The sequence below is a fragment of the Cupressus sempervirens genome, chromosome 5 (assembly GCF_028749045.1).
Source record: "Cupressus sempervirens isolate cs-2001-9-10 chromosome 5, ASM2874904v1, whole genome shotgun sequence".
NCBI classification, from domain to species: Eukaryota; Viridiplantae; Streptophyta; class Pinopsida; order Cupressales; family Cupressaceae; genus Cupressus; species Cupressus sempervirens.
Genome location: NC_143122.1, coordinates 518,298,304 through 518,321,326, shown reverse-complemented (window position 1 = coordinate 518,321,326; position 23,023 = coordinate 518,298,304). Strand labels below are relative to the sequence as shown.

The 23,023-nt window shown below is 36.6% G+C and overlaps 1 protein-coding gene across 3 annotated transcripts; it reads right to left on the bottom strand.

Moving 5' to 3' along the window:
• Positions 1–532: 532 nt before the first annotated feature.
• LOC149556978 (DHHC-type zinc finger family protein) lies at positions 533–3,469 on the bottom strand. Of its 3 annotated transcripts, none has more exons than XM_089831620.1 (9): positions 3,331–3,469; positions 3,125–3,238; positions 2,538–2,864; positions 2,385–2,453; positions 2,227–2,298; positions 1,915–2,043; positions 1,668–1,748; positions 1,392–1,571; positions 533–1,301 (listed from the first exon to the last, which is right to left on the bottom strand). In XM_089831620.1, exons 1-9 carry the CDS (start codon positions 3,370–3,372, stop codon positions 729–731), a joined length of 1,587 nt encoding a protein of 528 aa, XP_089687746.1. In that variant the 5' UTR covers positions 3,373–3,469; the 3' UTR covers positions 533–728. The 3 variants fall into 3 exon arrangements, with proteins under 3 accessions (XP_089687746.1, XP_089687745.1, XP_089687747.1); XM_089831619.1 differs by having other exon boundaries at positions 3,325–3,394; XM_089831621.1 differs by lacking the exon at positions 1,915–2,043 and having other exon boundaries at positions 3,325–3,395.
• Positions 3,470–23,023: the final 19,554 nt, after the last annotated feature.

Here is a 23,023-nt window from a genome sequence, read left to right as displayed (position 1 = left end):
ACCAACTCTCACCAACTTCGTTGTGAGACCGGGCGTTGGAAGAGGCCAAAGGAGGCTTGGGAAGAGAGAATTTGCAGATTTTGCAATTTTGGGAAAGTGGAAACTGAACAGCACTTTATTCTAGAATGTGAGGCCTACAAGGATAGCAGGGATAAGTTTGCGGATACTATATGTGACAGTTCTTGGCATAACCTGTTCAACGAAGAGTACATTGAGCAATTGGGGGGGCTCATCATTAGTCTACACAAGAGGCGAACAGCGCTACTTAACTCTGCTTGAGTTGTCTTGCTGTCCCATAGGCTATTTTTGGCCTCGTGAACGTTAAAATTTTATCTATCTATCTATCTTACTCAAACCCCTACTAGATAGAAGACAACAGGCCAATTTGTCCGGGTCTCTTAGAATGAACAATCTTATGTTATTTCTGACATGTAATGATTATGTTGAAGTGTGTAATCCACGTTTTTGCAGACAGAAATATTGATATCTAAATATGTTGAATGAAGACAAAAACTTTGAAGAAAACATTCAGTGCCTGAAAGTTGAGCATTTATTATAAAGAATCCAAAAGAATGAAGTTATACATTTCCGACAGTGAACTTTTTAAAGAAAACTGTGTTGGCGGCAAACATTTAACAACTGGTCGATTTGTCCGGGTCTCTGAGGATGAGCAGTGGGATTCCTCAGCTTCCAAAACAGTAAAGTCTGGTGTATTCTTTAGATGTATTTTACTGTACAGGGGATCCCTGGGTGAACAAAGAGCTGACAACCTGCTTTGAGATGTAGGTTTGAAGTTGAGCTGAAACCTCTGTAATACCCAGGTCAAAGTTTGTCCTGTGGTGCATTAAGAGTGGACTTGTGAAGGACAAGCTCTTACTTGTCGCTCTGTCTCTGTCTCTGGCGCATGGCATTGTTGGGGATGCAATGGATGCCGAAGAGAAGACGGGAAGGGAAACAGAAGTGTATGACGACGAACGCTGTCTTGTTTTGGGTTTGGGCTTGACCAAGCTCTGCATCAGAAGAGGCATGGCTTCCATTTCACCCGCAGCGGGAAGCGCAACATGCGCAGCGTTCATGGCCGGACCACATTTCCTCTCTTGAGGGAGAGGCGTTAACATTGGTGCTGCTTTTGCGCTCTCCTCCCTCCTCTCTGCCGCTCTTACTACTTCCTTCTTGCTCAATTTCATCAGTCTCCAAGGATTTATATCTATATTTGCATTGCTAGCCTTTTGGGTTTTAGGCAATTCAGATTCTATGTCACGCTTATTCAGTGACACACGTCTCGTCTCTTCACAGTATCTCTGTTCCAATCCAAACATTACCAGTCAATCAATTAGAAATTAGAAATTAGAATAGGGGGGATCAGAAGAAAATACACAAAAAATATCAACCTGATGAGTAGAGAGACAGCTAAACTTTGGAAAGAAATTTGTGTTTTTATGGCTATCATCAAAACTGTCGACTGAAGAAGCGGGAGATGATGGCGTGCTCAGAATATCAGATTCATCCAAGAAATCTTCTGCACTGCTTTCTTCTCTCATCGTTAAAATATAATCGTAGGTTCGAATTCCCTGTTGCACAACATTCGGAAATACTCTTGATTTTTAGCATACCACATCAACGAATTGAATTCCTTCATATGAAAGCTCTTTTTAGCATTTGAATACCTTCTTTATAAGGACAATATGGAAGAAGAAAAGCTGCCCAATGGCTGCAGAGGCGTACGCTGAAAGTAAAGTTATGAAAAGCTGCACTCAGGTAAAAATGGAAACACTTGATCAATTAGGCCTGCTTCCTGAGTAAGCTGTAAAAATGTTTTAACTGAAGGGGAAACAAACACTTGATCAATTAGGCCTGCTTCCTGAGTAAGCTGTAAAAATGTGTTAACTGAAGGGGAAACAAACACGTATGTACCACCACAGATGCAAATGCCCATCTTGGAAATCTGTGTCCGTACATAGACTCAAGTTCATGCATTATGCCTCTTTTGTTTGCAAAACATCGAACGAAGGCCACTAGCCCTGCTCCCGCCTCCAGTAAGAGCTGAAAATGAACACCATATACTGGTAACAAACTAAATTGTTTCTGAACAAGTCTAATCTAAATCATGGAGCGGGGATCTAATTTTGAAGATTGTATTCCTATTCTGTAAGAAGCTAGCCCTCGCCATGAGTGAGTCATGACGGAGTAATTTTCAGTTGAAGTCGGGAAGTCTTGGTGACATACCATAATGAGGAGAGAAGCCATAAGTAGCATAAACGTGGTGTAATTCCTCCTTCCAACACAGTTGTTCAACCACTGCAAAGCAAGCATACACAAAGATGGATCATGGTACATGGTACATGGCACACAGAGCTCATATGGGCCAAGTGTTGGAAGCTTACCCGACAGTGATGGTCAAACCCATCCACACACTTATCACAACTCTTACAATGTTTACTGTGCTTCTTAACCTGCTTGCACAGAAAATCAAGAAAAATGTGTCATATGAGAGATCCGATCCTACGAGTGATTGTGAAATGAAATGAGTCTCTTACCTTTCGGTTGCAGAAAGAGCAGAATGTTATGTCACCTTCCGTGAGCGTAGGTGGAATACCCTCGTTTGCGGTAACAAAAGAGGGCAAATTGAGTTCCATCTCAATCTTGGTCTTCCATGGGTCTCCATATCTCCTCCTGATACATGAATGCAGAACCTTTTTCTCCATCTTCTTTACACACCTCACACTCTTCTTCACATACCTCACAACTAACTCGCTTGCAAGTACCTTCGTCCCACAACATTTTGTCCCGGATTTTTCCAAACAACTTTTGTCTATTGGGTTTATGCTGGAACATCTCAGGAATAGAACCATCACAGAAAAGGCCTGCCAAGGATCCAAGATAATTTGGATGCAAAGGAATAAAAGAATAAAAGCCCTAAAATGTAAAGGATCAAATGTTATACAGACAGACCTTTTCAAATCCTGAGAGCACTAATGATTGTACTGGTAGTGGCACACCATGATACAACAGAAATATAAAAAACAGGGAGGTATAATCTTGAAGATGGTTTGAGGAAGAGTAATGAAAGAAACCCTTAGCCTAATCTGCCGAATGAAATGGCTAGCGATTTCATAGTTCATACCACAAAGGAGAAGATTGTAGTCGCGGTCGTCTCCAAAGCATTGTTTCCGAGGAAGAAAGCCAAAAACAAGTAAAACGCCAATAGCAATGCCACATATATTCCCATTCCTAGTAGCTGTTAACCAAAAGAAAGAAGAAAGATGAAAGAAATCAGCAGAAAACATTGGATCCGAATGAAGAGAGAACAAAGTGAAAAGGCACCTGCACCTGCAACATGTGTAGAGGGCGTTGCCAGCCATGCTGCCTCATTATTGGAGCCTCAACAATTTGCAAAGCAAGATTAAGATCAGGATCTCTTTCTCACACAATGTGTATGTGTATGTGTATGGCTACAACGTTAAACACCGCAACGGTAACATTTTTAGTGATTTAAATTTAAACGTCATTCCTAACGGATATCCCCACCTCAAACGGTATATAAACAGGGAATCATCACGACCACCTGACTCTTTGCCGCTCCGTCTACGTCAATTGGTAACCGACAAATTCAACTTTCACAAGGCCTGGGTTTTTATTTACTGAATATATACCGTTAAATGGTTAAATCCGGTGGAATTTGTCCGCTGCATTACCGCTTCCCCAATTTACCATTTACTAGTGTCCTATTTAATGGTACAATCACATCTTCTAATAATAATGTAATTCATTTAAGTTTATAATCAAATTTACAAATTTCTATTTAATTCACAATTCTAGAAACAATTAAATTGGTGATGCAAAAAATTCTTCTTTTTATAATAATATATAAAAGACCAATCTAAAGAGAACAGTAGGAAATTTTATATATATATATATTTCATCGTCACAGATCTCGTGACACACTAAAATTGCTTACAGGAGATATAGGAAGGTAACGAAGACACAATGGGACCAGGGCATCACAATGGGCAGTATACACGATACCAGACAGAGTTCAGATTCTAGACAGGCTCGATACCAAGGGCAAAACGAAGACTGGGCCCAGCCCATAGCAAGATAGTGGCAGGCCTTTAGACCAGGGGGTAGTCCCAGCGTAGTTTTCAAGGTGCACGTTTTCGATTTTTTTTTTTAAAATATATTTGCTCTTGCTACCTTTTGTTTTGTCTTTTGTTCCTTTTGATAAATGTAAAAACAAATTGTGGATACACAAACAATGGGAAAACAAACTGTGGATATGCAAACTATGGCAAAACAAACCATATCATTGGTCAAAAACGGTCAAGAAATTCTGGTGCACTTTGAAACTAACCATTTGGGGCAAGTCAAAATGGCCTCACTTCGCAAGATAGGGAAATATATTTGGGTCAACATTAAACAGTTCAAGGGCATTTTGAAACATAGACTTGCTTGCTTGAAATGGTCACATGAAAAGCAAAAACACAGGCAGAGATTGCATAAACAAGAGAAGAAACAAAAAGATGTTGTCAAAATGTGCCCTCCTCCACACTTAGGTGGTGGCAGTCATTTGTACAGTAGCAACAACTTTGTTGACCCTATCATTTACAACCCTACCTCCATACCTCTTGCTTGGTGCCCAGATCTTTATGTAGAAGAACTCTTGAGGGCCAAGAGGAGGTTGGAGCTCCTAGAGGCTAAGGAACAAGAAAGTTACCGCAATATACATGTGCTAATTGCAGCAAATAAAGGTCTTGCAAACAATAACAACGTTTTAAAAGCTCAAATCTCAACACTGCAAGAAACACTTTTAGCAAGGAAGCTTGAATGGCAAAACATGAAGGATGAATGGAAAAACTTGAATGTTACATTGGAAATAAACAAGGTCACATCAAATACCGAGCCATCTCACAATAAGGTGAGAACGATTATTCACACTAGTTCGTTGGGAAAGGTAGAGGTTAAAGAGAAGTTTTTCAGAAATCACCAAAACTTGGGACAAAAACAGCAAACAACTTGATCTGGCAAGAGAAGAGGCAAAGATTCATGTGAACACACAAGACAGAGAGGTCAAAGAAAGGTAGCTTAGGGCATCCAAAATAATTATCAAAAGATTAAAAGATTATGGGGAAGGCGAACATATCCTCGACTTAACGAGAGATTTCCTACAAGAAGTGTTGTTGTGGCAAGGTCAAATCTGCCAAGCTTGGAGGGTTGGCAAGCCACACGTTGAGAGAAATAGGCCAATCAAGGTAGTCATGCCTAGTATTAGCAACAAACAAAATCTACTTAACAAAAAATAGCTCTTGAGGGGTTCTCACTTCTTTTTAGAGGAGGATCTAACTATGAGACAGCAAGAAGAAAGAAGGATGGAAATGGAAAAAATCATAATAGCTAGAAATGAAGGCAAAAGAGCTTGGATGTTCAAGAGAAAAGCAATTATTGCTCATTTTGGCCACCGCCCCAATGAAGGGTAGCAAGAAGGCAACAAAGGTGTGACAACAAACACTTTAGCATGCAGTGATACAACAAGATCAACAATCATGCTTAGTGATAATAACTCAACTCTGAGTCTTCCACATCAAAACAGATAGCAATCAAGCTCAACCTAGGCATACTTAAGTTTAGTTTGTTGGAATTGCAAAGGTTATCTATGGAGACATGGGCTTGGGTTAGGACCTATTGCGGAAGGCAAAGACATTATTTGTCTCATAGAGACACATGAGCATGAGGGATGTAAGACCCCACTATTTGAAGGCTACTGGAAGCTGGCAGTGTGGAATAAGGTAGCAGGAAATGGTAAAGGTCATGGAGGTATAATGGTACTAGTAAAAGAAAGAGAAGGTCATGCCATTCAGTTGGAAAAAACTGATTCTAATAAACAATTTATATGGCTCAAAATCATGGAAAATAACACTCTTCTCAGGATCGCAGCCTATTACTTTGCTCCACATGTATCTAAAACTTATAAAAAGTGTGGCTTAGATCACAATGACCCCTATGCTACATTAAAGAAAGGAGTTGTTGTTTTTTTTCAATGTGGGGATGTTCTTCTTGTTGGAGATTTCAATGCTAGGACAACAAATTGGCAAGCAAGTATTTTCAGCTCCAAAGTAAATGATAACCCTATTTGGCTCATAGAAGAGAGAAATCATCAATGTGAAAGAATATCCAAAGATGCTAAAGGCTGCAATCATTTTGGGGAAGAATTGATCACTCTATGTGGCACATTTGATCTAATAATATGTAATTGTTTGGCTAGATGGGCTAAGTCAGGCAATTTCACTTGCAACACATACAACGGGGCAAGTGTGGTAGATTATGTAATTTTTTCACATAATTTGTATGAGAATATTGAAGAAATTAAAATTGGAGAGCACATTTGGGATCTCAAATCAGATCATAGACGGTTGCACATAAATTTGTATTGGGCAAAGGATAGGCGGATTGGGGCAAAAAACCAAGGCCCTCAACACCCCCCTTCTCAAGGCAAAATTTTGTTGACTTTAGAAAATAGTAACACTTTCAGAGCTACTCTTGAGGAACTTTGTATGGGACACCCTATGTATAAGCATGTTGTTAATAGTCACGATTTATCAAATCTAATTCATGAAGCTCTTTCAAAATGCAAGAGAGCAAAAAATAGAAAATATCAAACTAATTGTTTTCCGGCCAATGCATGGTTTGACAAGGAATGCAAGAGGGCTAGGAGAAACCTAAGGGAGTCAAATAAAACTAACCTTGACATTAAGGCCTACAAACAAATCCTAAAGAAGAAAAAAAACCAATTTTATGTTCACAAGGAGAGAGGAGCTAATTTTCTTGGGCAGAAATAACCCCAAACTTTTTTGGAAAGAACTCCAACCAAGGAAAAAGCAAACTAAAAATAATATTACTATCACCCAATGGTTTGAATATGCTAAGAAACTTTATGAACAAGAGGGTGGAGTGGAACAACCACCTTTGGTCAACGATACTATAAATCTTTTCATTGTGCAAGAGATAAAGACAGGGATTAAGAAGTTGGGTGGAGGTAAAGCAAAAGACCTTGTTGAGCTTCAAGAAAAATATTTGAAGTAGGGTATGAAAACTCTTGCACTGCACATCACTGAAATCTTCAACAAAATCTGCCAAGAAGGGTTTCTGAAAAATTGGACAATCAACCTTGCAATACCACTTTTTAAGAGTGGTGATGTTAACAATCCCTCGAACTACAGGACTATAATAATCAATCCTCTCTTTGCAAAACTTTTTGGTAGCATGATATAAACTAGGATCAGCAAATGGGCAGAGGAAAACCATAAACGTGCTAAAGGGCAAGCTAGTTTTAGGCCAAAGCACTCGATAGTGGATCATTGTGTCACTCTGAGACACATTATTGAAAAAGAGTGAGAGAAAAAGGAAGAGGTTTTTTGTTGCTTTGTTTACTTTACAAAGGCTTTTGACACTGTCCCTAGAGACAAGCTTTGGCTCAGGATGGAAGAATTGGGGATTCCTATGCATCTCAGAGCTACTATTCATAGGATGTACAAAGAGGTGAAAGTCAAAATCAGAACTTCAAATGGCATTTCAAAATGTTTTAGGAGTAATATCGGGGTCAAACAACGTTGCCCTTTATCTCCTACTTTGTTTGGTTTATATATTTACAAACTAGAAGAGTGGTTAAACATGCAAAAGGGTGAAGGCATTCAACTAGGAAATTTTTTTATAAAGCTGCTCCTATATGCAGATGATCTCATTTTGATTGCCAAATCTGCCTATGGTTTACAAGATCATCTATCTTCTCTTGAGAGCTTTTGTAGAATGGTGGGGATGTAGGTCAATATTAGCAAGACTAAGGTTATAATTTTCTTTAATAATAAAAAACAACATCAACATTAGTTTTATTACAACAAAAGTGTTTTTGAAGAAGTTGCAGAGTATAAATACCTTGGCATCGATTTCAACAAAAAACTAAGCTAGTCTAGTTGCAGGCATAAAAGGACATTAGGTGGGTGGAAGGATTTTTATGCTCTTTAGAATAGGTGCCATGAAGTGGAGTTATGGGATTGGAAAACTATCCAAACCTTGTTCAGTCTTCTTGTGTTGCTAGTTATTCTTTACGAGTGTGAATTATGGGCCAACAACACTACTATAGCACAATGGAAACAAATCAAAGGAATCCAAAAGTGTTTGATCACAAGCAAGTTTAAAATCAAAAGCATTGTTCCATATGATATCATGCTAAGTGAAATGGGGGATGCTCCTATCAAAGCACTTGCTATGGTTTTCCTTTTAAGCCATCTAAAAAGAATTGAAAAAATGGAAGAGGATTGATGGCCTAAAGTTGTCTTTAGTGATACACTATGTAAGTGAAAAAGGACATGGATGCAACAAAACATCAAATGGATGATGAGTAAATGGAATATTCAATTCAATATGTGCCCTACAAATAATAAAGAAATAAAGGTCTTTGTTATGGAGAAATTCTACAAGAGAAATTGGGGAAGTGAGATCGGGAGGAAGAAAATATATTATATAAATGAGTTCAACCCCACTTGTGATCAACTCCAAAAAGCGTACATAGGAGCCAACATTTCTTGGAGGGCTAAAATTCTTATTGCTCAGCTAAGAACAAACTCTCACCAACTTCGTTGTGAGATCGAGCGTTGGAAGAGGCCAAAGGAGGCTTGGGAAGAGAGAAATTGCAGATTCTGCAATTCTAGGAAAGTGGAAACTGAACAATATTTTATTTTAGAATGTGAGGCCTACAAGGACAGCAGAGATAAATTTGTGGATACTATATGTGACAGTTCTTGGCATAACTTATTCAATGAAGAGTACATTGAGCAATTGGGTGAGCTCATCATCATCCTACATAAGAAACGAACGGAGCTACGTAAGTTTTTTAAAGTTGTCTTGTTGTCCCATAGGCTATTTTTAGCCTCACCATCATTAAATTTTTATCTATCTATCTATATATTACAAAAATTACATTAAGAACAAGTGTAGCAATTAAGAAGGAGAGTAAAGATAAAAGAGAGCTACAAAATTAAACTTCAGGATGTCAAAAGAGAAAATAAAATATAAAATATAAAATTATAAAATAAAAATAAAAATAAAAATTAACAACACTAATATATACAAATAAGTATATATGAAAAATGAATATAATGATATTTAGTGCAAGGTTGGAGTGCATGTGGGCTTGTTGGCCTCATTTGGAAGCATTGTGTGTACTTTGGTTGTCCTTGTGTTTTTGCACGAATCCTCTCTTTGTCATTTGTCTGGTTTCATTGTTCATTTTTTTATTTAATGATCTCTTTGGTCGTTCTTTTTACTTGCTAGTTTGTATAAGGGATACTCGGCCTTGGCTCTAGCTCGCTCATGTGAGTCAAGGTTAATGGGTAATGATGAATCTCCTTCACAGCAAGGGGATATTGAAGCACCTTGTAATGATGGAATGCATTGTGATTAGAATACAACATGCAATGATAAAGATGTAGAGGTCACGAGGGTTTCTCAAAATGATGGAAAATCCATCCCTCATAATAGTAATGATAATAGTGTGAAACCTTCCTATAAGGTAGTGTTGGCCAAGGAATATTTTCCTTTGTGCCCAATTTCTACTAATTTTAAATGGTGTTTTCGAAAGGAAGTTGTAGGATACCTTAAAGGAGTGGGGGGAAGTGCAACCGATGGAGATAGACAATGAAATGGAGGTGAACTTGAAAATGGAGACGATATGGCTTCGTCTAATAGTTTGAAAACTCTTTCCTTGTCCCCAGTTGAAGATATGGTTAAGGCAGTTAGGGCAAATCAAAGTCATTTGAAAAATATAACTATTTCTTTTGTTTGTTTAGATCATAAAGCTTTACCATCTCATAAATATTTTGATGATTGGTTGAATTCAGTTTGGGGAAAAAAATTGGCATTCATGTTAGCTTTTGCAGAATGATACATAAAGGTTTGTTTGTTGTTTTTTTTGAAAAGCCACAATATGCAGGAAAGAGTTCTTAAAAAAGGATTTTGGAATGTGGGTCATTCTCTTTTCTGTGCATTTATTAGGTCTCCAAAAGGCAATTTTGATAAAGTTATGGAAAGATCTACCCCTAATTGGGTAGCAATAAAAAACCTTCAAAGCTGAATTTTGGCCTTTCATCTCCCAAATTCTTATCCCTTTTGGCTTTATTCTTCAAATTAAAGAATTTGGGGTTAGTCTACCTCATCTTAATGCTAGGGTTCTTATAATGTTATCCTCTAATATGGATTTCTCATAAATCATTGTTTTATTTTTAGGCAATCTTCATGCTTGCTTCCATTGCAAGTGTAACGGCCACATCAAAAAAGACGATCCAATGGGGTATGTGCAGGATCATGGTGTGCCAAAAAGTGGCGATGTGAAAAAAATGGAGTTTGAACACATCTAAAAGCACTTCAAAATCCACTCTGACTTTTTTCCACCTATCCAAGTACCAAGCCTGGAAGGAAAGGCCAAGCCTTATCGGATATCCGATAATTATATGACATTATTATTATAATATTATAATAATATAAAAACATTATATTATAACAATATAATACATTATAATATAATATTATTATAATATTATAATATAATATTGTTATTAAATATATAATATAATAATATTATTATAATAATAATTATACTATAATATAATAATAATATTATTATTATATTATAATCGTATAATATTATACTATTATAATAATATTATATTATAATGTATTATATTATAATAATATAATATAATACATTATAATAATATAATATAATAATATAATATTTTATATTATAATATATATTAATGTAATATAATATATATATAATATAATATAAAAATATATAAAATATAATATAATATAATATTTCAAAGCTATATGTTATATGTTATATATCTTATATATAAAATATAAGATATGCGGGCAATCGGATATCCGATTCGATATCAGATATTCGATATAATATTGGATATCCGATTCAATATTAGATATCTGATATTATATTGAATATTCGATACCTGTAGCATTACATTAAAAAAAAGACCAGACCCGCAGGCCCTTATTTCTCACATTTTGGGGGCCAATATTAGTGTGCAACCGGATATTAGATATAAGATCGAATATCAGATATTAAGGTTTTTTTTTTTTTTTTTTAAACTAATTTTTAATCCAAATTCAATAGATTTTAGCATGATTTTGTTTGTTTTAGTTGAATCTAGGGTTTTTTTGAAAAAAAAAGGTTAAAATTAAGGTTATTTTTAATATATATTACGTTTTGCAATTCAATAAGAATGGCTGATCAGAATGATGACACTGAGACAGGGAATAATATTCCTCATAACCCCCCACCAAACGATCTAGTACCCCCACAAAATGTCCACCAAACGATCCTCTAACCCCTCAAAACCCTCCTCGAATCAAGGATTTGATAAATGAAAATCTCAACAAGTTGAGAGGTTTGCATAGAACATATAATAATGTACCCGCATTGGCTCCTATGTTATCCACGTTAAACACCATAGTGGATAACATTGAAACCCTTACAAACCAACAAAATGTTGCTCTTCATTGGCGTGATCAAATGCACGAGATGTTTGATGATGGTTTGGATTATGATGAGGTTGCAGCCCTCAACATAAGCAAAGACAATTTGGCTAGCCTTTTTGTGAACCTGAAAACAGGTTTACCAGTTGACCCAAAAAAATTCAAACTATCGATTAAATGCTGCACAAATGACGCCATACATGCAAACTTTTGGGATAGTTGGTGGATGGTCTTTGATATCCCTCCACATGGCAATTTAGACATACCATTTTATTTCCTTAGAAAATTATATGCTGAATTTGTGTTGAAACTTAAAGTGAGCTATTGGAGCATGAAGCCCAACATGGGCTTAGGACTAGGAGCTCCTTAGGATAGACCCTCTTCCCAGTGGAAGAAAGCTAGCACTTTTGTCCCCCCCACTGATATCTCCCCTCCTCCTCAAGTGCAGCATCCAGATATTATGATAGAGGCTAGCTCTCGGACTATTAGAGCCATTCATAGGCTGAGTAGCCTAATGATATCTCAGGCTAGGTCAATCCTGCCTCTTCGTGTTGATGATGCTAGTGCCAGTTCATCATCGGCTAGCTCATCACATGTTTGTGTGCCTCACACTTGCATTACATGCAAGAATATTTGCTTGGGTCCCATAGGTGATCTTCCTGAGTATCATTTTGTATTAGATGGGGATACACTAGACACACACACATGGGCTACAAACCCTGATGCGAGAGAGGAGGGGAATGCAGAGGCATGGACTCCTTTAGTGTCAGTACGTGTATATTTTTTTTGTTATGACATATGTGATTTAAAGTTAATTTTTATAATAGAGTAATTTTAATTTTTAAGCCATATTGACTTTTATATGTATGTGATCTTCATTCACGTTTAGTTGATGACCGAGGAGGAGCTCAGATAGATTGATGATGCCATGCTCTCGGCCATTTCATTTGGCCTTGAGACATCTACGATACATTATGTTGTGTTCGCATTTTTTTTTCTATTTGATATTGTAGCATATATGGTTGCTAATCTTTCTTTTATCTTGCAGGTAGCACCTGTCCTGGAGGGACAAAGTGCGGAGGGTGAGCCAACACACATTGACAAAGGAAAGGTAATTAGGTACTTTCTATTTGATTAAATATCGATGCATTCTTGTAAAATGTTTATGGTAATCCCATTTAATTACATTCTTTATTGTTTATAGGGTGTCGCTAGTGGTGATGAGCTTGTACAGATTTCATGTCGTAGACCATCAGGGATTTCCATTCACACTAAGAGCCCCATTGTATGTATAAGTATCATTTATTTTTTATTATCCTTATCTTCATAAATAAATTCAAAACTGATTTCCGTGATATTAACAACTACTATTTTGTATCTCATAGGAGACTCCTAGTGCACATGAGGTCCGACGGGAGAGTTATGTAGATTTGATGACGCAGCCACTCACTCCTGAGGAGGAGCCTACAATAGTAAGTTGTAGTTTGAATTCATGATTAAATATGTTATAAATTTAGCATGCTATGCATTATAATGTTATAGGTTAAATTGTAGATTCATCTGACAAAGGTATTTGAACATATATAGCCCATAATCAGAGAGGTACCAGCATTGCCGAGGGCATACAAGAGAACTCCTGACCGGTGCAGGAGGTTGATGAGAGAGGTATTTATTATGAAATTTTGATAGTATCAATCTCCATTACAAAAAATTTCATTATGCATTTGAGTAATTCAATGTTAGATATGTAGAATCATATAAATTTAGTAGTCTAACTTTGGGTTTTCCTTTTTTGTTTATGTAGGAGGCATCCGATCCACCTAGTGCAGTGAAGAGGCTGCATTTTGATCATCCACCAGCACCCTAGGATAGTATAGTTGTCATAGGATGCATAATGAGACATTTTGAGATGGCATATGCCACATTGTATACAAAAGCATTAATATTATACACATTCTGATGTTATGATCAGCCACATTTTGTAGCCACATTTTGTATATGGATCTATGTATTTTGATATATATTTGAGTACTTTGTCTATGGATACATGATCTTTTATATATATTTGTGTAAAATTTTGTCTATGGATACATGTATTTTGGTATATATTTTTGTCATTTATGTGCACAATGATATACATATTAATTTAGTATCTAGTATTGTTCAATTTATCGTGGATCATGTGTCATGCCCTAAATTTTACTAGTAAAAACACAGCAATTTTTTTTTTTTTTTTGCTTATGAAGTCAAATAAGAAATTACATATTGTAAAACAAGGTTAGCATTTCAAGACTCATGTGGATAGTGTCATCTGGTTGTAACATTTTAATCACAGGTGGTTTTCAAATAGATTGGATGACAGTCTAGTTCAAGTTAGCATCACGAGTCAAAAGAGCAAGTTCAAGATACAACACTCATAAATTAGTGAGGTAATTCATATCCTAACAAGCCTTTGATACTAATATTCTATTAGGGTTTGTCAGTTGTATCATATGGACTAGGTCATGATTCTAGCATGTAAGGGAAGGGGATTAGAATTACTTATTATCCTCATTACAATGTACACACATTCATTAATCATTACAATATATATTAATGTGACAATTACTATATGGTGTGGAAGTGTAGTATATCTTAATCGATTAAACACACATATCTACAGAATTTAGATTTAGTACTCATCACATGAGCACCCTTAGTCAAATAAGAAAATGTACACTTATCTACCACACTATATCAGATCTAACCATTGGAAATTAGAAAAGATATGCCCCAAAGGTAGCTTCGAATTCTACATGATGGAGAAGGGGCCACTTGTATTGATAGTATCCATCATTCAACACATACTATACACAACTTATGGAATAAACAATTTGTTTTATGTGCCAAATGTGTATCATGTGCTTGCATCCATATCTTACTGATTACAGGTCCTCTCAAAGATTGGACCAATACTGAGTCATTTTCTCCCTCTTTACTCTATTTAGTCATCCTTATGCATTCTATCAACATTGCTTCCTCACCAATCTAGCACTCACTACAGTTTCCTAAACACAAAAATTACTATTTCAATACATAAATTAAACTCACTCTAAAAAAAGACAATTACTAACCATCTAGCTCATCAACTACTAACTAATCTAGCTACATTGCCATGCTTTTACATTTACTATTTTAATTACTATAATTACTATACTATTACATTTACATTTTACATTATTACATCTAATTATTCACCATAAGCTTACTTTCTCACTATCAATATTATTATTATCAAAGCATGTTAAGATTCAAAGTAGTTTCATAGTACAAATTAGTAAGCACATAAAATGAGGAACTCTTAGTAAGTCTAAGGGCCAATTCAAAGTACTTAACTCAATAATAATTCATGATTAGTACTTAAACACATCCTACTACATTATCGTATTCAGTGTGTCAATTTAAATTTGTTAGATGAATTGTTTATGCAAGGATTAGGTGCAAGCGTATAAATAAGGTTTGTATATAACATACCTTGTCGTTCTGACATATATGTATTCATCATTTCATGCAACTTATGTAGTAAAATGTGGTGTACATGAATCATATTATCATTAATTATACATAGGGTACATGAGCTGACAAGCTACCTCTAATGACATGCCTATTGACCCTTATTACATACTAGTTAACTAATGCTTTATTCCTACACTACATTTTCAAATTGGTATATATATTCTATTGACTTTGATATTCTACTAATATCTTCAATCGAATCCACAACATTCATTATCTAACTAACATTCCCTCAAGCCAAATATAAAATTCACTTGACATTAAATCCAACATCTACACAGGTTTGTCATGCATTCAATTCTATCTAGTAACTCTTATCTATCAATGTACTTTATTGACTAGATAAAACTAGATTTGAGTTATTATTTTAATCCACCATCCATCCTTATCCTTGATTCTCCAATCCCATCATCCTGACAACTTACTTCATATTAACCCTATTATATCTACATCCAACTATCCTAATTTATAGTCTTAACACTGAAATTAAACCCTTTGTACTTAACATCATGTTCAATTATATATGCATTCTCATAAACTTATTTATTTCATTTAATTTGTTTTCCTATATTGAGCTTTTCCATTACCATATGGTTTAATTGTTACATGTTTCTAAATGATCCCCTTGATATAAACATTACCCTTAAACTAAGCTCAAATACACTAAGTGTCATTATCCTCTACTCAAGACTTGAAATGATTAAATAATTATCTGATAAAAATAAAAACAAATCTAAAGGGTGAATCTCCTATCTATCTTAAATCCTCATCATTCCCTAACTCTTACCAAGGCCACATTTCTTCCTACACATGGTCCCACAAGGTCCCACATGGGTCATGTGCAGAATTTTGACTAATCCAAGCCTTAGGACATCTTTTTCCCATCCCTCCAATCATCAATCCTAACGTGAACAAGTCATATTAAATGTCAACTTGACATTCTCCTAAGTACAAATCCCTTGGGATTGCTATCCCACTCCTTAATTTCAAGTTGACTACCTATGCTTGGGAACATGTGACCACTATTGCAAGAACTTTCAAGTCAACTACCTATGCTTGGGAACACGTGACAACTTCTACAAGGAGAGGACAACTAGTGCATAAGACAAGGATGTGACATAAACCCTTTCTCCTATGCACCCAAGTATATTAATGGGGATGAAACCCCTTTTCAAGGAGGCAAGCTCAAGGATAAAAGTTTTGACATGACATGTCAGAATGAATGTCAAATTTAACAATATGCCTTAGGGAGTGGAGAAAACTTTTTGCATTATGATGGCTTAGGAAATGTTGGGGGCTACTCTAGAAGGGCGGTCAAGATCAATCTTGGCTTTTATTTTATTTTTGAGTTAAATATTTAAATTTTTCATATTCTCTAACATGTACACTAATATGCCTTTATTTATTTAATTACTAATTTATTATTCGAGTGTTGGATGTGACTTAGAGGTCACAAGATTGTAATGTATACCATTCTATCACTTAGAAAATATATTAGTCTAGGACACTCATTAGTCTCTATATGCTATTATTATTATTATTTTATTGGATAGCAGCCTAGAATCTGGGAATATTCTTTAATATTTTATTGCTCTATATTAAGGAAGGGATTTGTTTGCCTTTACCATACATTTTCCAGAAGGAAAATGCATGCCTATAACAATGTATCTTATAGATTTTATTATGTCTTCTCGTACAAAAAACTTCATTTTGTTATATCATGAAATTAATTTGATGATTTCCTTGCTTAGAATTGCATTAAGCTTGGTAATTAAAATCAATTTTATCCATGCATGTGATATGAAAATAAAATTTTCCTTCCAAATTATTGAGTGCATAACAAGATTGTAAGCAATCTACTAAGTTTTAAATTTATACAATCAATAGTATCACATAACATCTATGGATTGTTATTATCAACTAGTCATTTACAATACCACAAGGAGACAACTTTCTTCACATTTTCAAATGATAAAAATGATGTCAAAGTAAATCTGTGACTCATACCAATGCTTTCATAACAATATAAACTCCAAATGAAACATGCATATACAACCTTATCAATTATTTCCTCTACACGTACATTAGGTAACAATGATACAATCTCCTTCCATCACAATGGGGCAACATAAGGGATGTTTCAAAATCATAAGAAACATGAACATTGAAAGATATGGACAATGATTAGCATGAACATTGTCCAACATGATTGTTGAGAACATGAACAAGCTGGTGAATCCTCCTTCACAAATTAGGGCACAATGTCAATTTTTCTCATCCAACATCAATCTGCAAGATGATCATTGGAAGCCATTTCCATTACTCCCTTGGACACAAATTTGCATATGCAACACAAAAAAATAACAAGGACCATGGGTGCTTTCCACCCAACCATAGGCCTCAAAGAGACCACCCCCGCGCTAGGGAACAAGGCTCAAATTGGGATACACATACAATCTTTCAATGCATAAACATTACATTTCAAACTTGAACAATTTTCCCCCAAGGCTATTTCACAATGGCTTCACAGATGGAACCATAAACATAGGGTGAAGGTGTGTTCTAAAATGGAGACTTGCCATACCAAACCATATCTACAATAAACAATTTTCATGCCCTCTTGGGGCTATCATAATTCAGCAAATTTCATGCCCTCTTAGGGCTATCATAAATCAATAATTTAATGCCCTCTCGGGGCCTCCACATTTCCTCCTCCAAACCCAATACCATTAGTTGTAACTCCTCAAACTTCCTTTCTACACCATACTTTCCTTATCACCCCCAACAAGATATGAATGGTTATGGCATACAATGAAGCCCATACTCCAAGGTTCTCAATACATTTTTTGAACCCAACTTAAGCCCTTCACCTTGGACTTCTCTTCCCTTCCCACAAGGGTGAGTGTAAGTCCCACACCCATAACAACACTCAAGCACAAAACAATAAAACAAAACCAAGTAGAAATAAAACAAGAAATTTTCAAGATCACATCACATTTTCACAACACAATATCAACACCCATAATACAACAAGGAAATAGAGGAAATCCAGACCTCATACTCACAATACTCCACACAATACAACAAGATGCACAATGGTGTCACACTAATCTACATGGAATGAACACCATTCAAGCACTTACATGAATGCTACTCCACAATGCAATGCAATGCATACTCCATTGATAAACTCCACACTTGCATATTTTCTTGACCAGGCTAAAAGAAAGAAATGGAAAAGAAGCAAGTTTGAGATACCAACCTTGATCCAAGCTAAGGTAAGGATAGTTGTTGTAGAGCTCCCCTAATCTCACTCCAAAACCTAACTATCTCTAAAATTAGAGAGTGGGTAGACACCCCACTAGTTTGGCCAAGACCCTCTAATGAAGCCTTCCCACTAACTTATCTTAGCAAAAACACTAAGCCACTACTTCTTACAAACTTGTCTCCTCTAACGGTTCATTGATAGCCCTCACGAGCTCTGAGTTATGACCCTCAAAATATCAACCTCAAAATGCACTTAGAGCACCTTGGAGACTCCTCAGTATGGGGTGGCCGCGGATGATGGATGGTCTATGTGGCTAGAACAAGATTGTCACTAAGGTTCACCCACCAACCCAGAGCTAATGGAACTGACAATTCGATGCCAAGATCAACGGTTTCAAAGTTATGTTGTGGTGCACCTATGAACCGAGGCACACTGCGAGTTTTGGCATCGAGCAAGATCGCTGTGTCGAATCCAAATAGAATGTGATCTTTTAAAAATGAGATAGATTATTTTAGGTCTTAGCATCACCGTCCTATAGCATTTGATAGTTCATTGATATCCCTCACGAGGTTCGAGTTATGACCCTCGAAAGATCGACCTTGAAATGCACTTAGAGCACCTTGGAGACTCCTCGGTACGGGGTGGCTGCAAATGATGGATGGTCTCTGTGGCTAGAACAAGGTGTGACTAGGGTTCACTTGCCCATTTGGATCTAATGGCGCTGACAATTCAATGCCAAGATCAGTGGTTTCAAAGTTATGTTGTGGTGCACCTATGAACTGAGGCACACTGTGAGTTTTGGCATTGAGCGAAATCATTATGCTGAATCCAAACGGAATGTGATCTCTCAAAAATAAGATAGGTTATTTTAGGCCTCAATATCACCGTCCTATAGCATTTGACAGTTCATCAATAGCCCTCACGAGCTTCAAGTTATGACCCTCGAAAGATCGACCTCAAAATGCACTTAGAGAACCTTGGAGACTCCTCGATACGGGGTGGCCACAAATGATGGATGGTCTCTGTGGCTAGAACAAGGGTGTGACTAGGGTTCACCTGCCCATCCAAAGCTAATGGCGCTGACGATTCGATGCCAAGATCAGCGGTTTCAAAGTTACGCTGAGGTACATACGAGTTTTGGCATCGAGCGAGATCGTTGTGCCGAATCCAAACGGAATGTGATCTCTCAAAAATGAGATAGGTTATTTTAGGCCTCAGTATCACCATCATGTAGCATTTGATAGTTCATTGATAGCCCTCATGAGCTTTGAATTATGACCTTCGAAAGATCGACCTCGAAATGCACTTAGAGCACCTTGGAGACTCCTCGGTATGGGGTGGGTGCAAATGATGGATGGTCTCTGTGGTTGGAACAAGGGTGTGACTAGGGTTCACCTGCCCATCTGGAGCTAATGACACTGACGATTTGATGCCAACATTAGCGGTTTCAGAGTTACACTGTGGTGCACCTATGAACTGAGGCACACTACGAGTTTTGGCATCGAGCGAGATCGCTATGCTGAATCCAAATAGAATGTGATCTCTCAAAAATGAGATAGATTATTTTAGGCCTCAATATCAACATCCTGTAGCATTTGACAGTTCATCGATAGCCCTCATGAGCTTCGAGTTATGACCCCCGAAAGATCGACCTCAAAATGCACTTAGAGCACCTTGGAGACTCCTTAGTATGAGGTGGCTGCAAATGATGGATGTTCTCCGTGGCCAAAATAAGGGTGTGACTAGGGTTCACCTGCCCATCCGAAGCTAATGGTGTTGATGATTCAATGCCACAATCAGTGGTTTCAAAGTTATGCTATGGTGCACTTATGAACTGAGGCACATTGCGAGTTGTGGCATCGAGCGAGATCGTTGTGCCGAATCCAAACGGAATGTGATCTCTCAAAAATGAGATAGGTTATTTTAGGTCTTAGTATCACTGTCCTATAGCATTTGATAGTTCATCGATAGCCCTCACGAGCTTCGAGTTATGACCCTCGAAAGATCGACCTCGAAATGCACTTAGAGCACCTTGGAGACTCCTCGGTACGGGGTGGCCGCAAATGATGGATGGTCTCCATGGAAAAAAAAAGGGTGTGACTAGGGTTCACCCACCCATCCAGAGCTAATGGTGCTGATGATTCGATGCTAAGATTAGCAGTTTCAAAGTTACATTGTGAGTTTTGGCATCCAGCGAGATCGTTGTGCCGAATCCAAACAGAATGTGATATCTCAAAAATGAGATAGGTTATTTTAGGCCTTAGTATCATTGTCCTATAGAATTTGATAGTTCATCGATAGCCCTCACGAGCTTCAAGTTATGACCCTCGAAAGATCGACCTTGAAATGCACCTAGAGCACCTTGGAGACTCCTCGGTACAGGGTGGTCGCAAATGATGGATGGTCTCTGTGGCTGAAAAAAGGGTGTGACTAGGGTTCACCCACCCATCCAAAGCTAAGGGCATTGACGATTCGATGCCACGATCAGCGGTTTCAAAGTTACATTGTGGTGCACCTATGAACTAAGACACACTGCGAGTTTTGGCATTGAGCGAGATCGTTGTGCCGAATCCAAACAGAATGTGATCTCTCAAAAATGAGATAGGTTATTTTAGGCCTTAACATCATTGTCCTATAACATTTGATAGTTTATCGATAGCCCTCACGAGCTTCGAGTTATGACCCTCAGAAGATCGACCTCAAAACGCACTTAGAGAACCTTGGGGACTCCTTGGTATGGGGTGGCCACGGATGATAGAGGGTCTTTGTGGTTGGAACAATGGTGTGACTAGGGTTCACCCACCCACCCAGAGCTAATGGCACTGATGATTGAAATAGTTCTAGCCATTAGGAGTTAGATTTTGAAAAGTTGTCAAGAAAATTGTAAAAGTTGCTAAGCAACTTTTTGCAATTTTTGCACTAAGACAAGTTTTATTGCAAATTTGATTGCAAATAGACTCTAAAAACTCCTAGGGACCCTAATAATGTTCTAAACATCCAAAATTACCTTAAAAACATGGAATTTATCAAAAATTCACTTTATTGGACCAATTCATGGCCAAGGCTTATAGTTGCACCATGGGGTCTTGTGTTCATTACAAATGTGGATTGTCACTGGGTGATCATTAGATCTATCCCTAGACCTTATTACATCAAGAAAAGAAAAATTATTAGGTGCTTTGCACTAGTGTTCCCTGTATTTCATAAAATTTAAACTATAGAGTTTCATTCCAAAATGCTCATGTAGCTGTTACATTCAAGATTTGAATTTTCTAAAGCAATAAGCTAAATTTTAAGTGACTTATTGAATGTTTCAACTTATGAAATGACTTGAGATTATTATTAGACCTTATTAGAACCTATATAATGACTCACTTATCCTATGCAAACCTAGACATTACTAAAGTTCAAATCTCATGGTCCTTTACAACTTTTCAATATGAAAGTCTTTCAAAACATTATACAATATTATGACTCTTTATGCTTTCAAATGCCATGATTGGTTGTAAAATGGAAGAAATCAAGTATTCTAATTGTTCATCCATACTTTCTAGATTTTTCTTATTTGATTAGTTTGATAAAAATAGTTTTAATAATCATAATGTCAACTTTATGTCAAATAAGGAAAAAACCAAATTTGTAATAAGATATCCACAAGCAATTATCTTTCATATAGTTATAAATGCTCTTAAAATTGTCCTTATAGCCTTGTATCACATGCAAATATGATTTGCAAGAACTTGTTCAATATCTTCCTCTTATAATTCCTTACAAAGAACCTACCAAAATACAAATTAAAATGTGCAACTAATTTAACCTGTCTTTTTCATTATTACATAAACCATATACAAAAAATTTCACATTTTACATCATAATACATCATAAATCTTAGGAATTCTCCCCCATACCCCCCCGCACAAACTCTTCATGATGTACCTACATTCCAATATCATAAAAAAATTAGTAACTTATTGTATTAAACAAGATAATCATTAGTTCATTGAATCATTATGAAGAAAATAACATAAGAAGTAAAATATACCTAGTCGAGTGTTCCAATAGGGTCCTCTCTCTATTTTAGGGTCTCCAACAGGATTTCATGATCAACATTAGCAATAGTAAAAAGTTCTTTTACTTTTGGTCTTCCTTGATGCTTCAACAACTTTACATTTGTTGCTATAATAAGATGCGAATATATGAGAATTATTTTGTGCTTCTGATAGTCTTCAAATGCAGGAATTTTGTTCCTTCTAATCATGTATGTTTGCAACCATGTTCCAACGACAACCACTGAACCAGTAAGATATGTGAATCCATCATCATCTGTGATTGGTTGTGCAAGTTTTTGTTTACATCTTACACAATGTGCTAACCAATAATCAGATTTCTCATCATTCCCTTGTGGTGCAACCAATGCAAAGACATGTCCTGGTTGAAGTAGATCTGATAGATGGTTATGCTCAAGTGAACTTTCCATGTCATCATTTCTGATAGAGGATATGATAGACAATGGAGTAAGATAATGTGGAGCCCATGTGTCCACCCACTCGCTTGACTCACAGTGATCCCAATCACACTGAAAACAACTAGGACAAAAGCAAGCTAGCTGTCGTGTCCAAATGGTCCATGTACTAGAATCAGAGCTCCGGAATGAAT

Coding starts and splice junctions, on each gene's coding strand:
- LOC149556978 (XM_089831619.1), bottom strand. CDS start 3,372: ATGAGGCAGCATGGCTGGCAACGCCCTCTACACATGTTGCAGGTGCAG. Junction 3,239..3,324: donor TACACATGTTGCAGGTGCAG/GTGCCTTTTCAC, acceptor TTTGGTTAACAG/CTACTAGGAATGGGAATATA. Junction 1,302..1,391: donor GCTGTCTCTCTACTCATCAG/GTTGATATTTTT, acceptor GGATTGGAACAG/AGATACTGTGAAGAGACGAG.